The sequence below is a fragment of the Lycium ferocissimum genome, chromosome 4 (genome assembly GCF_029784015.1).
Source record: "Lycium ferocissimum isolate CSIRO_LF1 chromosome 4, AGI_CSIRO_Lferr_CH_V1, whole genome shotgun sequence".
In the NCBI taxonomy this organism is placed as follows: Eukaryota; Viridiplantae; Streptophyta; class Magnoliopsida; order Solanales; family Solanaceae; genus Lycium; species Lycium ferocissimum.
The window spans coordinates 37,142,823-37,157,986 of NC_081345.1; the positions used below are offsets into that span (position 1 = coordinate 37,142,823).

Genomic DNA, 15,164 nt, shown 5'->3' on the forward strand with positions numbered 1-15,164 from the left:
ATCGAAAATTTTATATATCAGGAAAAATGATTTATAATCAGTTAAAAAATCTATAATTAAGCGTCGTGCTTAATTCTACTATCATTCAACTATATCCATTTGTTTTCTACTTTAGACACAATTTTGCAATATTCTAAAAATATTGTTTGAATTAATATTTTTCACATTTTGAAAATAAAATAAAACTATTCAAATGGGTTATATAATTTTAAAATAAGTCAAGGGGTCTTATGTTCAAAAATGGAATGTTTTACTTTTTTGGAAATATGGGCATAGTTTGATGACCTTATTGTCCAAAAAAATTCAAAAGTTACTTTAGTAGGACTTTTCTACAAGTTCAATGACCATTTGAGGAATTGACTCCTTAAACTTGGCACATTAAGTATTAAAAACATGAGAAGATTCTTCATTTTGAATGTCAACAGTATCGTATTTTGTTATATTTTTTTCTCTGAATAAGTATTTTACATATATTTTCATTTTTCATAAATAGAAATTTGTTTCACTGAGAAATATTGCAAATTATTCTCTTTAACGTCACATGATTTTTCCTTCTACCAATTGAATTAAATAGTTCCAATTACATAAAAGGAGTATGAGTATCAATTACTATATTTTTGTGAAAAGTTTAGCTAAAGGAGGCGCATGAATTTTGAAAGCAATTAGAGAAGGAATGTATTGCTCTTAGCTAAGAATTTTCTTGCTGAACAAATTGATGCTAAGCTTCATGATGTCGATCTCCGTCGACATATCTTTTATTTTATCAGATAAGTAATTGTGAATTATTAGATGATAATCCTTTTAATATTTTAGGAATTTAATTAAGTTGGATTTTGTTATTTTGTTTCTTTGTAATTTCTATTATATATAAGTGCCTTAGGAGGATTAACACAACATTGAACACTTGTTCTAAAAGCTATATAAATTGTACACTTTAACACAACAATGAATACTTGTACCAAAAGTTATATAAATTGTACACTTTAGCCAACTATTTCTTTATCCCACATGGACATATGTCATAGTACTGAATATTTATTCTCTTCTCATGTACTCCCTCCGTTCACCTTTACTTGTCCACTTTTGTCTTTTTACGCTGTTTAAGAAATAATAAATAAAGTGCATAATTTACCAATGTATCCATATTAATTAGTGCATATTTTTATTAGATTTGAAAAATGATTTGAAGTCAGTAATTAATACTATGGGTAAAACAGGAAAAAATAAATTGTCTTATCTTGATATGCGAAAAGTGATAAGTAAAAATGAAAATTTATTTATGCACTTCAATTTTAATTCTCCGACACATTTATTTCCTCTGTTTACTTTTGACTTTTCACGTTCTTTAAGAATTAATAAATGAAGTACTCCCCCCGTCCCATATTACTTGGCCACATTACTAAAAATATATGTCCAAATGGCTTGTTTATTTACAAAACCTATATAAAATTAATTAAATCTTTCTCATCTTACTCTCTCCGTCCCATATTACTTGGCTACTGAATATTTATTCTCTTTTTTTCTCCGTGCACTTTTACTTATTCACTTTTAACTTTTCACGTTCTTCACGGTATCCTTTGCAAAATATACAAACGATAAAGACTAACTAAAATAAGTAACCAAATTAATCATGTTGGGCCCCGTGCATTGCACGAGCATATTTGCTAGTCTATAAATAAAATGGTAATTTTGGTTTGGGGTGGTTTCTATTAACCAATACTTTAAATAATATTTTTTTATAAAATTAGTGAAGTTTATAATTGTGACTATCAGAAAAAATATTTTAAAAGCTCCAAACTAAATTAATTTAAAATAGGTGATATTCAAATTTTTGGATTTCTTGAGATATTTGACAATGTCGAATCTCCTCATTTATGATTGAAAATATATATTGTTATAAATATCTTTACTTTTTACAAGGAACATCCTTTAAGTTATTTTTATTATATATTCGGATTCATTCGTAAGCTTAACGAGCAATGTTTACAAATCGCTTGAGCAAAAAAAATTACCTAGTTTTTTTTAATATTACCAGGTTCATAGCGGCACACAAAGAAGTGTCTTAGCAGTTAATTAGATTAGAATTGATTATAAAAATCAAGGTTTAAATATCAACAGAAAAAAAAAGTGAATTAATTCATTCTCATATGTCTATCATTTGTCTAAATCTTGATAGATGGAGAGTTAGACGTGATACCTACTTGTGCTAATTAAAAGATAGTAGCAGATATATGATAAATTCGTAAATACATATACGTACAAACTTAATTTATAACAATTTTTTTTTTTAACATTTTATTGAGTTCATAGGAAACCGAATAAAAGAAAGAAAAAGGGCTTAGATAAGTAGAATCAAAGAAAACGGAAGGCATCTTATACGATCAATTATTACCTACCTACCAAACCTGTGGTCAGAGTGGACGTTTCCTCGTTTTACAGATCCCATTCCCACCACACAATTATTCCCACTCTCTTGTATATCTATAATTCAATTTTTATTTTGGGATTGTTAATTCTCTCAAACGTGCCAACACTATCAAATATAGTACTATGTAGCTTAGTTAAAGATAAATTCAGGATTTTAATTTTATAAGTTCGAGATACCACTAAATTCATAGAACATTTGTATTATTGGGTTTGAAATATAGTACTTGTACGTATTTGGTAGATTTTTAATACATACAAGAACTGAGCCAAATTTACCTATAACTTACTTTGTGCAACCTTTATGTTATAAATTAGTAGTCCCTTTGTTTCAATTTATGTGGATCCATTACTATTTGGGGAGTCTATGAGGTGGTTCTTTGATCACTTTTTCCTTACAATTTTTTTAAATTATTTAAATTATAAATTACCATGATTTATAGTACTTTTTATATAGTTTTTAAATATATAAATTTTAGTTTTATAAACTTGCAAAATTTATTCAAATTATGGTCGGAGTTATAAAGTTTGACCTTCCTATTTTGAAAATGTTTACATAAGTAGTACTATTTTAAGGTGAAACAGAGTCAAGTTTCTGTTTCGTACTCGTCACAATTACCTTGAAACAACAAATTATAAGAAAATTGATACCTTATATTACTCCAATCCAAAGTCTACAGAAACAAAGATACTCCAGTAAAGAATAGAAAACAAAGTACTCCTCGCAAGTCTCAATAATTAAATTATTACTCGCAGCTATATCCTCATCTTCAAATAGTGAAGCGAAAAAACTCAGCCGAGTATCAATTTCTTTTCTCTTTTCTAATTTGTCCTGTAGTGGGGGAGGAGTAGTTGGTATAGAGGAGTGGGGGGTGGGGGTAACCCCACATCTCTTTATTCATATTTCCCTTTTGTGTTGAAGGGATCAGATTGCAGAGGAAACCTGATTAGTCTGACAAGAAGGCAACTTCTCAAAGCTTAGAGAGCTACTACCCAAAGATAGACAAACATGTGAGTCTGTGTTATTTTATCCATTCTTTGATGCTACACTCTGCTAAAGCTCCTTTCATCTGTCTCTCTTTCTCTGTTTTTATTATATCATTTTCTTTTGTGTTTATTAATTTATGATTGAAGATCTCTGATAGCTAGCCTTTATTTGTCACACTATAAACAAATTCCCCATCTTTCTGTGTTTCTTTTTTATTTATTTATATTACCATACATCAAAATCAAAAGCCATCATCAATCAAGAATCCCATAGTTTGGGAGTCTTTTTTTTCATATTTGACCTGTTAGCTATATGCTTTCCGTGAAAAATGTTTGCCATCTTTTTGTGGACTTATTATAAGCTTATTCTTCTCTCTTACTTTCTTTCTGCAGGTACAATCGATAAAAGGAGAAATACGACAAGAAAAAGAAGGATATTCTTGAATGATTGTGAAGGGATTTTGAAGTCAATCAAATTTATTGTTAACTGCAATCTGGTGCTATGTACTATCAAGGAACCTCGGATAATAATATACAAGCTGATCAACATCATGCTAATATTCAGACACTTTATCTGATGAACCCTAACAGTTATATTCAAGGCTACACTGACACACAACAACAACAACAACAGCAGTTGCTTTTCTTGAATTCTTCCCCAGCCGGCAACGCGCTCAACCCCGCAAATATACCCCACGCGCCGCTGCAGCAGGCGCAGCAGCAGCACTTCGTCGGCGTCCCTCTTCCAGCCGTCAGTTTGCATGATCAGAATCATCATGGCCTTATCCAACGTCTGTGGAACAACCAAAGTACTGGAAGCCATCATGAATCCCATATGATACCGTCGTCCACGGTGGTTTCTGCCACGTCATGTGGTGGAACCACCACGGACTTGGCCTCTCAGTTGGGGTTCCAGAGGCCAGTAGTGGTGTCCCCACCACAGCACCGACTACAACAACAAGGTGGACTATCACTAAGCCTTTCTCCTCAACAACAACAGCAAATTAGCTTCAATAACATTTCATCATCATCACCAAGATCAAATAATGTTATTAGACGATCATTAGATGGAGCTTCCAGCATGATTTTAGGCTCTAAGTACCTTAAAGCTGCACAAGAGCTTCTTGATGAACTTGTTAATATTGTTGGAAAAGGTACCAAAGGATATGATCAAAAGAAGGGGGAAAATTCTATGAACAAAGAGTCTATGCCTTTGGCTAGTGATGTGAACACTAGTAGTGGTGGTGGTGAAAGTAGCAGCAGGCAGAAAAATGAAGTTGCTGTTGAGTTTACAACTGCTCAAAGACAAGAACTTCAAATGAAAAAGGCCAAGCTTATTACTATGCTTGAAGAGGTACATATATACTTCAATTCATATATTCTGAGGCGGATCGAGAATTTTGAGTTCATATATTTTGGATTCTAAAAAAGTCAGCTTACTATGAGCTTACCATGTTCTGGACAAATTATTTACTTTTACTCATATTAAGTGAATCTTTTAACACAAAGACATGATTTTGGCCCAAAGCTATTAAGTTTTGCCGAATCCATAATTAACTAGAACTCCAATTCCACCCATTCTTATATTTACAATCTTATCTTCAACTTATAGTCACAGAGAATGGTTTTGGAAAAAGTTGGATTCTAATTCCAAAAACTTGTCAATCAAATTATCCAAAACTGTGAAAAACATTTTATATCTACTCTTTTATTATTTACCTTTTCTCAAAACTTTTGGTGGAGGAGAAATTAAATGGATGACACTATTGATTCATATATCTTTGAAATAATAGTAGTCGGTAGATGAAATGTGGAGGTTTTGTTAATTAGTTGAAGAAAAGCAGTTTCCAACAAGAGACCAATCACATACGTTGCGTTTGTGTTGATATATACAAACTGACAATGTGTGGCTCTAAATTTTCTTCTGCGGGTCCAACTAAAGCTATAAAGATAATACACCAAAGCTTGCTAGGAACCTAAAATTCAAAGCACTATCTCCCATTCACTTTTTTTTTTTTTAAAAAAAAAAAATATATATTTTATACGAGGCGTAACGTCCACGCAAATGTGCCTTCGACTTAATGGCTTCAGGCAACTTTGCATTCAAAGACTCGATGGTTCACAGAATTCTCCAATTCATATCAACTTATTTCTCACTTGGAACGGATAATAAAATTCTTTAATTTCTTATGTGAATTACTCAAAATTTCTCTAGTCATGTGTGCAAAGAAATTGAAGACATACATAGAAGCACTAATCATAGTCGCAAAAGGTCTTCTCCAGCCTTATTAGTAATTACGAACGGATAACTTCATGTTGTAAAACGACAGCTTTGTAGTAATAAAAGTGTAACATTGTTTTTCTTTTGTTCAGGTGGAGCAAAGATACAGACAGTACCATCACCAAATGCAAATAATTGTATCATCATTTGAGCAAGTAGCAGGAATTGGATCTGCAAAATCGTACACTCAACTTGCTTTGCATGCAATTTCGAAGCAATTTCGATGCCTAAAAGATGCAATTGCTGGACAAATAAAGGCCACGAGCAAGAGTTTAGGTGAAGAAGAAGGCTTAGGAGGGAAAATTGAAGGGTCACGACTAAAATTTGTAGACCATCATCTAAGGCAACAACGTGCACTGCAACAGCTAGGAATGATGCAACCAAATGCTTGGAGACCCCAACGAGGTTTACCTGAAAGAGCTGTCTCTGTCCTCCGTGCTTGGCTTTTCGAGCATTTTCTTCATCCGTGAGTACTTGTAACTTACCTTCTCTTAAAAATAAAGTTCAGTCTATGCACTGATGATGTGAAAAATACCTACTTTAAAATACAATCATGAAAAATACCTACTTTAAAATACAATCATTCTTATTCTTACCCGTTTTGTTTAATACTTCTAAAGCATGACGCAAAAGTGTCTAATGAATTTATATTATTTTCAGGTCGAATTATGTATGCATATTACCAAATATATTAAAATGTGCGCATTTATTAACATCAAAATCATTTTAAATTCACCTACCCTAAATTTTAAAATCGACTAGTTGTAAACATAAATCTCTTACAAAATAAATTATCACGCTCTAATATATACATATATAATGTGTGTATATATACATATATACACACATATATATAAAGAGTTGTTTTCTTAGTTACCAGATTTCTGTTAATAATATTCGTTGTAATTGTTGTTTTTAACTATGAAAATGTTTTTGTTAACGTTTTTGTGTTGCAGTTACCCCAAGGATTCAGACAAAATCATGCTTGCGAAGCAAACCGGGCTAACAAGGAGCCAGGTTCTTGGCCACACATTCTACTACTTTATTCTTGGATTATCTTTTTTTTTTTCTTCTTTATAAAGATCCTGATATATAATTGAAATGCAGGTCTCCAACTGGTTCATAAATGCTCGAGTTCGACTATGGAAGCCCATGGTAGAGGAAATGTACTTGGAAGAGGTGAAGAATCAAGAACAAAATGGTACTACTTCAGGAGAAAACAAAAACAAAAACAAAAATGAACCCAGCAAAGAGAATAATATTGTCTCAAAATCAAATGCTGTGCAAGAGAAACAACCAATTACTAGCAGCTTATTACAAGATGGTACTATTCCAACAGAAATTTCCACCTCAACTATTTCAACTTCCCCTACTGCAGGTGCCTCACTTCAAGCACAAGCTCACAACTTCTCCTTCCTTGGTTCATTCAACATGGAAAATAATACTACCACTGCTGATCATATAGAAAACAAAGCGAAAAAGCCGAGAAATGACATGCAGAAATATTCTCCAAGTAGTATTCTTTCATCAGTAGACATGGAAGCAAAAGCTAGAGAATCATCGAACAAAGGTTTCAATAATCCTTTAATGGCAGCGTTTACGATGGGAGATTTTGGAAGGTTTGATCCTCATGAACAAATGGCTACCAATTTTCATGGAAATGGTGTCTCTCTTACTCTAGGGCTTCCTCCTTCTGAAAACCTAGCCATGCCAGTGAGCCAGCAGAATTACCTTTCTGACCAAACTATTGAGATGGGAAGTAGGCCTGAAATGGGAAATCATTACAATCGAATGAGCTATGAAAACATCGATTTTCAAAGTGGGAATAAGCGATTCCCTACTCAACTATTACCAGATTTTGTTACAGGTAATCTTGGAACATGAATACATGATCTGTTGGACGTGTGAATAAAGCTGAAAAGAAAAAGGAAGTTAGGGATACTCATATAGATTGCGTGAGGCCTTCTGGCCCAAGTCGGAGGACCCAATACAACCTAGCTATTCTAGGAGAAAAGAGGTGGAGACAAAAGTAACAAAATTTGAAAGCACACTTTCTAGTTTATACTTCTTTTTTTATAGTATAGAAAAGAAGAGATTTTGTGCTTTAGGGTATAGATACAGTCTACTTAGTATAGGTTATACATCCAGTTCCCGGAGAAGATACAACTAGTATTTCTTTCTATTTGGGTTGAAATAGCTTTGCTTGGCTATTTAAGTTAATGTGGAAACTAGCTAGTATATATAGTGTATGTTGTAAAGTTGTGATATTGTTTCCTCTCAATTTGCAAATAATTTGAAATATTATGCACCTACCAGCAGTCTCTATACTCTGCTCCCGTTGTTTGTAATTGCAGTTTTATTTTAGTGCAAGTTCAGTGTCAAGCTTTCACTATTAGCTTAGCAAAAGTACACCTTAATTAGTTTTGATCAGATTGCGTGCCTAATTAAGACAAGCCAATTTTAATAATGCTAAATAGAACCCTACAGAGTTTAATAAATAGAATTTTGATGGTAAGGTCATATCGGCCTTTTGACGAGATAAGTGGAGAGGATTGTTTGTTTTCAGAGTGAAGAGCCCAGATAAGAAACAAGTTATGGTGCTTCTCCTAATATATAGAGAACATAACATCTTAGCATTTAATTGTATGTAGAAGCTTGCTAAGACAGCGGCTCTTCGATTTCCTAATACGTTGATTCATTTACCCTCGATTTTGTTTTGGCCTCGACAAAATTGTACTCCCTCTATTCCATAGTACAAAGGCACTTTTTTCATTTCTTGTTTGTTTAAAAAAGACATATTTTTATATTTAAAACTAATTTAATTATAAAATTCTCATTTTACATTGAAGAATGCTTAAAGTTTTAATCGTAGAAATGTAACGACATTTTCAAAGTCACAAGTTCTAACGATACTTTGGCATGTGCCAGTGTGCTCAGATATGCAGAATATACGCCTGATATACACTTGGTATACACTTGGTATACACTGGAAGGAAGTTAGTTAAGTTAGTTACATTTGACAGTTTTCAGCTAAAGTCAATTAGTCTTGGTTAATTCAGTTATAACCGTGTATGATCAGCCTTGTATGTATATATACACATCTCATATCATTGTATCAATTATGAGATCATATTATTCTAATGACAAGAATCTCTCTTCTTCTTCTTCTTCCTCTCAATCTATTTCTTTTCTCTTATTCAAATCTGCTTATCTCTTCTTTCTTAATTGTTCTTTATAATCTTCAGATTACTAAATGGTATCGTAAGGTGCACATAGCTCGCTTCGAGTTTGATTGATTAATAATCATATCGTTTTGAACTTAATCGGGACCGCTTATTCAAGATTCTGGTGTTTTCTTTTACTTCCGCATCAAAATTCTAAATTCTGTTCAAGATGGATGTTAATGGAAATTCTCTAAATGCCAATAATGGAATTGGAACTGGGGTTCCAAATGCAAATGGAACAACTCAAAATGGAAATGAGTCTTCAACTCAACAAACTGCTCAGATTGGGATTGACTATACCCATCCCTTGTTCTTGTCACCATCTAATGTAAGTGGAATTCAGATTATTGGGTTTCAATTAACACGTATTGAAAACTACTCAATTTGATTTCGATCCATGAGACTTGCATTGCTAGGTAGAAATAAATTTGGCTTGGTTAATGGCAATTGTAGTAAAGAAAGTTATCTTGAATCAATGTGGGATCATTGGGAGAGGGTAAATGCTATTGTACTCTCTTGGTCAATGAATGTTGTGTCTAAGAATCTTCTTGGAGGGATTATGTATGTTTCTAATGCTCAAATCGTGGGAAGAGTTGATTGAAAGGGTTAGTAAAGTAGATCGTTCAAGAACCTATAACTTGCATGAGGAGATTGCAACTATCACACAAGGAACCTCTACTGTTTCTGTGTACTTCTCAAGATTAAAGAATCTTTGGAAAGAATTTGATGCATTGGTTCCAGCCCCTCGATGTGATTGTCCAAAATCAAAAGATTTTATTCTGCATTTACAAAAATTAAAGTTGCTTCAATTCTTGATAAGTCTTAATGACTCATATGGATAGGCTAGGAGTCAAATATAATTCTCATGATGAGTCCTTTACCATCTGTAAGGCAAGCATACTCTATGGTAATGAGTGATGAAGGTTAGAAGTCAGTTGCATCTGCAGCTGGAGTATTAAGTGTGAATCCTTCTGCTATTATGAGTAGTTTAGGTGTTACTATGTACTCAAGAACCAATAAGAATTCTTATCAGCATCAGAATAACAATAACAATTCTCATCAGAACCAGAAGTTTAAGAAAAACTACAGTAGTTCAAGTCTGATTAGTGAGTTTGCAAGTGTAAGGTTCATAGTAAAGAAACATGTTACAGGTTGGTTGGTTATCCACCAGACTTTAAATCAAAGAAGAAGAGTGCATCTGGTGGTGGAGCTACTTATAATGTACATGGTGAAGTGAGTTCTAAGAATCATAAACAGCCCAACAACTTTGATAACTCACAAGCTATGGGAGTAGGGGCCATGACTCAAGGAGGTGGTCCAAGTCTAGCATTTGGTCAGAATCAGCATCAGATGTTCATTGGAGAACGTTCAAACATTGCTCAGATTGGTCAACTTAACCAGATAGAAATCACTCAATAACTGAATCAGATGGGAGGAAACATGATGACTAGAGAACAATATGCTCAAATTCTGCACTTGCTCAATGAAGGAAACAACAACAATGCTAACAATGCTTCAACAACTGCTTTTGTATCTACTAATGCAACAGGTATTATAGTGGAAAATGCATCTGCTCATGCAGCATACAATGTTGCATCTGCTAATGCAACAGGTAGAGTTGAAAATATGGCATGTTTAGCCCCAAATGATCCTGAATGGATCATTGACATAGGGGCAACAAACCATATGGCCTCAGATAAAAGACTGTTAAATCAAGATACTATCAAAGAATCTATTAGACCAAGTAAAGTACATTTTCCAAATAGTGATGTAGCCAAAGTAACACATACCGGTAACAACACCATTTCTCAAAGAAGTACAGTGTCCAATGTGTTCTATGTTCCACAATTCACTTATAATTTACTATCAGTTTCAAAGTTAACAAGAGAATTACAATGTTGTGCTTCTTTTTTCCCTGACTTTTGCATTTTTCAGGATCTCTTCACTGGGAGGGTGAAGGAGATTGGTAAAGAAGACAATGGCTTATACTTGTTACTGAATCAATTCAAAGGAAGACATGTCATCTTAGCCGTGCAGAATCTTGGAAAACAGTACAATGAAGATATCAACTTGTGGCATCAAAGACTTGGATATAGTTCTTCTATAGTTTCGAATAAATTGTTTCCTAGTAGTTTAGAGGTTATAAAATTGAGTCTAGATAAGTGCACAGTGTGTCCTTGTGCAAACGAACTAGACTACCTTTTCCTTCAAGCCGTATTAAAACACTAGCATGCTTGGATTTAATTCATGTTGATCTGTGGGGACCTTACAAAGTTGCTACTTTTGATGGAAACAACTATCGTAGATGACTTCTCAAGATTTACATGGTTGTTTCTATTAAAACACAAATTAGATGTCTGTGTATGTTTGCAACGGTTTTTCTGCTTAATAAAGAACCAGTTCAGTAAAACTGTTAAAACTATTAGAACTGATAATGGCACTGAATTTATTAACTCAGTTTGTGATAATTTGTTTAAACAACTGGGAATAATACATCAAAAAACTTGTGTCTATACCCCTCAGCAAAATGATGTAGCTGAGAGGAAACACAGACATATTCTAGAGGTAACAAGAGCAAAGAAGATTTCAAGGAAAGATTCCTATACACTTCTGGGTCATTGTGTGCTAGCAGCAGCCTACATCATAAATAAACTACCTAGTCACCATATGAAAAATTCTATTATAGGAAACCTAGTCTAAATCATCTAAGAGTGTTAGGTTGCCTATGTTATGCTAAAGATATCACTCAACATGACAAAATGATGTCAAGAGTTAGAACTGCTGCACATATGGGATATTCTGAACTTCAAAAAGGATATGTGCTATATGATCTTAGTGATTCTGTGTTTTTTGTTAATAAGGATGTTGTGTTTAAGGAAGATATGTTTCCATTTGCAATAAGAGATACCACACCCAACTCAATATTCATGGATACTAGCTCAGACTCACTTGCGGATAATTGGTTCAACTTAATCCTTGATATCAATACTGGTGGTTCATGCACCTCAGAATTTTCAGAATTCTACTACTTCAACTGATATACCACCATCTATGCCTGTTGCTCAACCTCAACAACCACTTCAACATGATCAAATACAAGATATAGTTCAAGATAACCATGATATGCTCATTCAACCCCAACAACTAGTTCAGCAACAGGTCAATACTAGACAGTCTACTAGAGGAAGGAAACCAACTTTGTGGATGACGGGCTTTGTGTCACTCAATATACATGACACTGGTCCTTATAGGTTGGATAAGTATTTGAGTTGTGAAAAACTAGCACCTAAATACCAAGCATATATTGCTGCTTTTTCTTCAACAACTGAAACTAAGACATAAGCAGAAGCTAGCAAAGATCCAAAGTGGATTCAAGCCATGAAAGAGGGAATAACAACTTTAGAAAGTAACAAGACTTGGGATATTGTTACTTGACCTCCGGGAAAGTCTACAATAGGCTGCAAGTGGGTATACAAGATAAAGTACAAGGTAAATGGTGAAGTGGAAAGATACAAACCAAGATTAGTGGCAAAACGATATAGTCAAAAAGAGGGTATAGACTATCAAGAAGCATTTTCAGCTGTGGTGAAAATGGTTACAGTAAGGATAGTTTTTTCCATTACAACATTTCATAGATGGCATATACACTAAATGGATGTGTATAATGCTTTCTTACAATGTGATTTGTTTGATGAAATATACATGGAACTTCTAAAGGGATTTGCTAGTCAGGGGAGAAAGGATCAATTTGCAGACTGGTCAAATCATTATATGGTTTAAAACAAGCACCTAGACAATGGAATGCTAAGTTATCAGAAGCTTTAATCAGTTTTCAGTTCAAGCAAAGTCCATTTGATCATTCATTATTCATCAAGAAACACAGATCAGGGTGTTATTGTCATTCTAGTGTATGTGGATGACATGTTAGTCACAGGTGACAACTTACAATTGATTGAAGAAACAAAGGAGTCACCAAAGAAGGCATTCAAAATGAAGGACCTTGGTGAGTTAAAGTATTTCTTAGGTATTGATCCAAAGAAGGCATTACAATGCATCACAAAAAATATGCTCTAGTGTTGATTTCTGAAGCTGGCTTAGCAGGTGAAGCTAACTTCTCATCTATATGATGAATGTCTTAAGAAGGATAGAGTTAAAGTGCAGCTGATCAAGCAACATAGAAAAAGATTAATTGGTAAACTGTTATACTTAACAGTTACCAGACCCGACATCTCATTTGGAGTACGAAATCTTAGTCAATTTCTTCAAAATCCAAAGAGATCACATATGGATGCTGCTCTGAGAATTGTAAAGTATATCAAACATCATCCTGGACAAAGATTGCTACTGTCTAGCTACTCTAGCAATGTCATCACGCTTATTGTGATGCAAACTGGGCTGCTTGTCCAATAACTAGAAAATTTGTGTCTGGATTTCTGATAAAACTAGGAAGTTTTCTCATTTCATGAAAGTCTAAGAAGCAGACAGTGGTGTCAAGAAGTTCTGCAGAAGCAGAATATAGAAGTATGGCTACTACAGTTTCAGAACTCACTTGGATTCTTGGCTTATTGAAGGAAATAGGAATTGAGATTTCTCAACCAGTTACCATTTATAGTGATAGTAAATCAGCAATGCAGATTGCAGCCAATCCCGTGTTTCATGAAAGAACTAAACATATAGAGATTAACTGTCATTTCATTAGAGAAAAAATTCAATAAGGTTTGATCACTACTTAGTATGTTGCAACAAATGAACAACCTGCTGATATTCTCACAAAGGGATTGCCTATAGTTCAAAATGAATATCTGATATCCAAACTAGGGTTGTTGACATTTTTACACCACCTAGTTTGAGGGGGAGTGTTGACTAGGCTCAGATATACAGAATATATGCCTGATATACACTGTCATGAAGTTAGTTAAGTTAGTTACATTTGACAGTTTTTAACTTAAGTCACTTAGTCTTGGTTAATTCAGTTATAACCGTGTATGATCAGCCTTGTATGTATATATACACATCTCATATCATTGTATCAATTATGAGATCATATTATTCTTATGAAAAGAATCTCTCTTCTTCTTCCTCTTAATCTATTTCTTTTCTCTTCTTCAAATCTGCATATCTCTTCTTTTTTAATTGTTCTTTGTAATCTTCAAATTACTATAACCATTTTTATTTTCTTAAACCTCATACCTAATCAACATGTCATATAGAAAGAAATTGATGGAGTATTTTGCTAGAATTTAGTAGCAACCTTTAGCTTTGAAGATACAGTGATGCTTAGCCAAAAAAAAAGAAGGTATGCTATGCATGTCGAATGTATTCCTATGTCTCAAAGACAGTGAACTTTTTACTCAAGTTACTTTCTCCTGAGTTATATGAATAAGTTGGAGTACCTAACTTTTGGCTTTTGGCTTATTTTTGTACTTTTTAGCCTAAACATAAGTGCTTAAAAGCACTTTTTATATTTCCCAAACACCAACAAAAGTAGAAAAGAGCTTATAAGCCAAAAAACACTTAAATAAGCCAATCTGTACACCCTTTTACCATCGATAGAATTCTATTTAATACTCTAGCACAAACAAAATCACCTAAACAATGTTTATGCCTAGAAAGAATACCTCAAATGTGCTTTCAGTTATACATTCTTGTCTAATGGACCGATTCAGGACAAAGGATATCGCCAGTCTGGGCTGGGCTTATTTTTATAGTAGAATGGGCTTAATATGGGTTGGTTCCTAGTGTTATTCTGGACACATTTCCTGCATTTACGCTTACTGTGGAAGCCACTTGTTTATTGAACATATATGTACATAGTAAGAGGGTGTATTTATAGAACATGATGATACTCTTTCTTCGTTTACAAAATATATCAACAGATTTCTTACAAAATCTATATGAATCAGGTAAATTAAGAAAAAGCAAATAACACACAGTAAATAACGTAAGGAAACTGTTTCCCTTATTTTATCCACTTTTCTCTCCCATTCAAAATTAAGAGATATTGTTTCCTGATTTTCTCCAACTTTTGCTCCCTTATTTTATTCACTTTTCTCCCCCCATTCAAAATAAAGAGATATTATTCATGAATTGTATCATATTCCATACAAAGTTCATTATAATTTTTGTGATTGCAACAAATTAGATTCCATACAAAGTTCATAGACTAGAAGACAAATATGTATAAATTTTGTATGAACTATGAAATATGTATAACTATATAAGTTTGTTATAATTTTTATGTATGAATA

At 33.4% G+C, this 15,164-nt stretch overlaps 1 protein-coding gene across 2 annotated transcripts; it reads left to right on the forward strand.

Annotated features, from left to right (window-relative positions):
- The first annotated feature begins 3,085 nt into the window (after nt 1-3,085).
- LOC132052690 (BEL1-like homeodomain protein 1) lies at nt 3,086-8,004 on the forward strand. Of its 2 annotated transcripts, XM_059444343.1 has the most exons (6): nt 3,092-3,224; nt 3,354-3,435; nt 3,805-4,765; nt 5,785-6,158; nt 6,649-6,709; nt 6,800-8,004. In XM_059444343.1, the coding sequence occupies exons 3-6, from the start codon at nt 3,914-3,916 to the stop codon at nt 7,574-7,576; spliced, it is 2,064 nt and encodes a 687-aa protein (XP_059300326.1). In that variant the 5' UTR covers nt 3,092-3,224; nt 3,354-3,435; nt 3,805-3,913; the 3' UTR covers nt 7,577-8,004. The 2 variants fall into 2 exon arrangements, with proteins under 2 accessions (XP_059300325.1, XP_059300326.1); XM_059444342.1 differs by having other exon boundaries at nt 3,086-3,435.
- The last annotated feature ends 7,160 nt before the right edge of the window (nt 8,005-15,164 follow it).

Bases quoted from the DNA above. Each gene is read 5' to 3' on its own strand.
- LOC132052690 (XM_059444342.1), top strand. From the start codon at position 3,914: ATGTACTATCAAGGAACCTCGGATAATAATATACAAGCTGATCAACAT. The intron at 4,766-5,784 runs GTACATATATAC...TCTTTTGTTCAG, and splicing joins TTATTACTATGCTTGAAGAG to GTGGAGCAAAGATACAGACA. The intron at 6,159-6,648 runs GTGAGTACTTGT...TTTGTGTTGCAG, and splicing joins TTCGAGCATTTTCTTCATCC to TTACCCCAAGGATTCAGACA.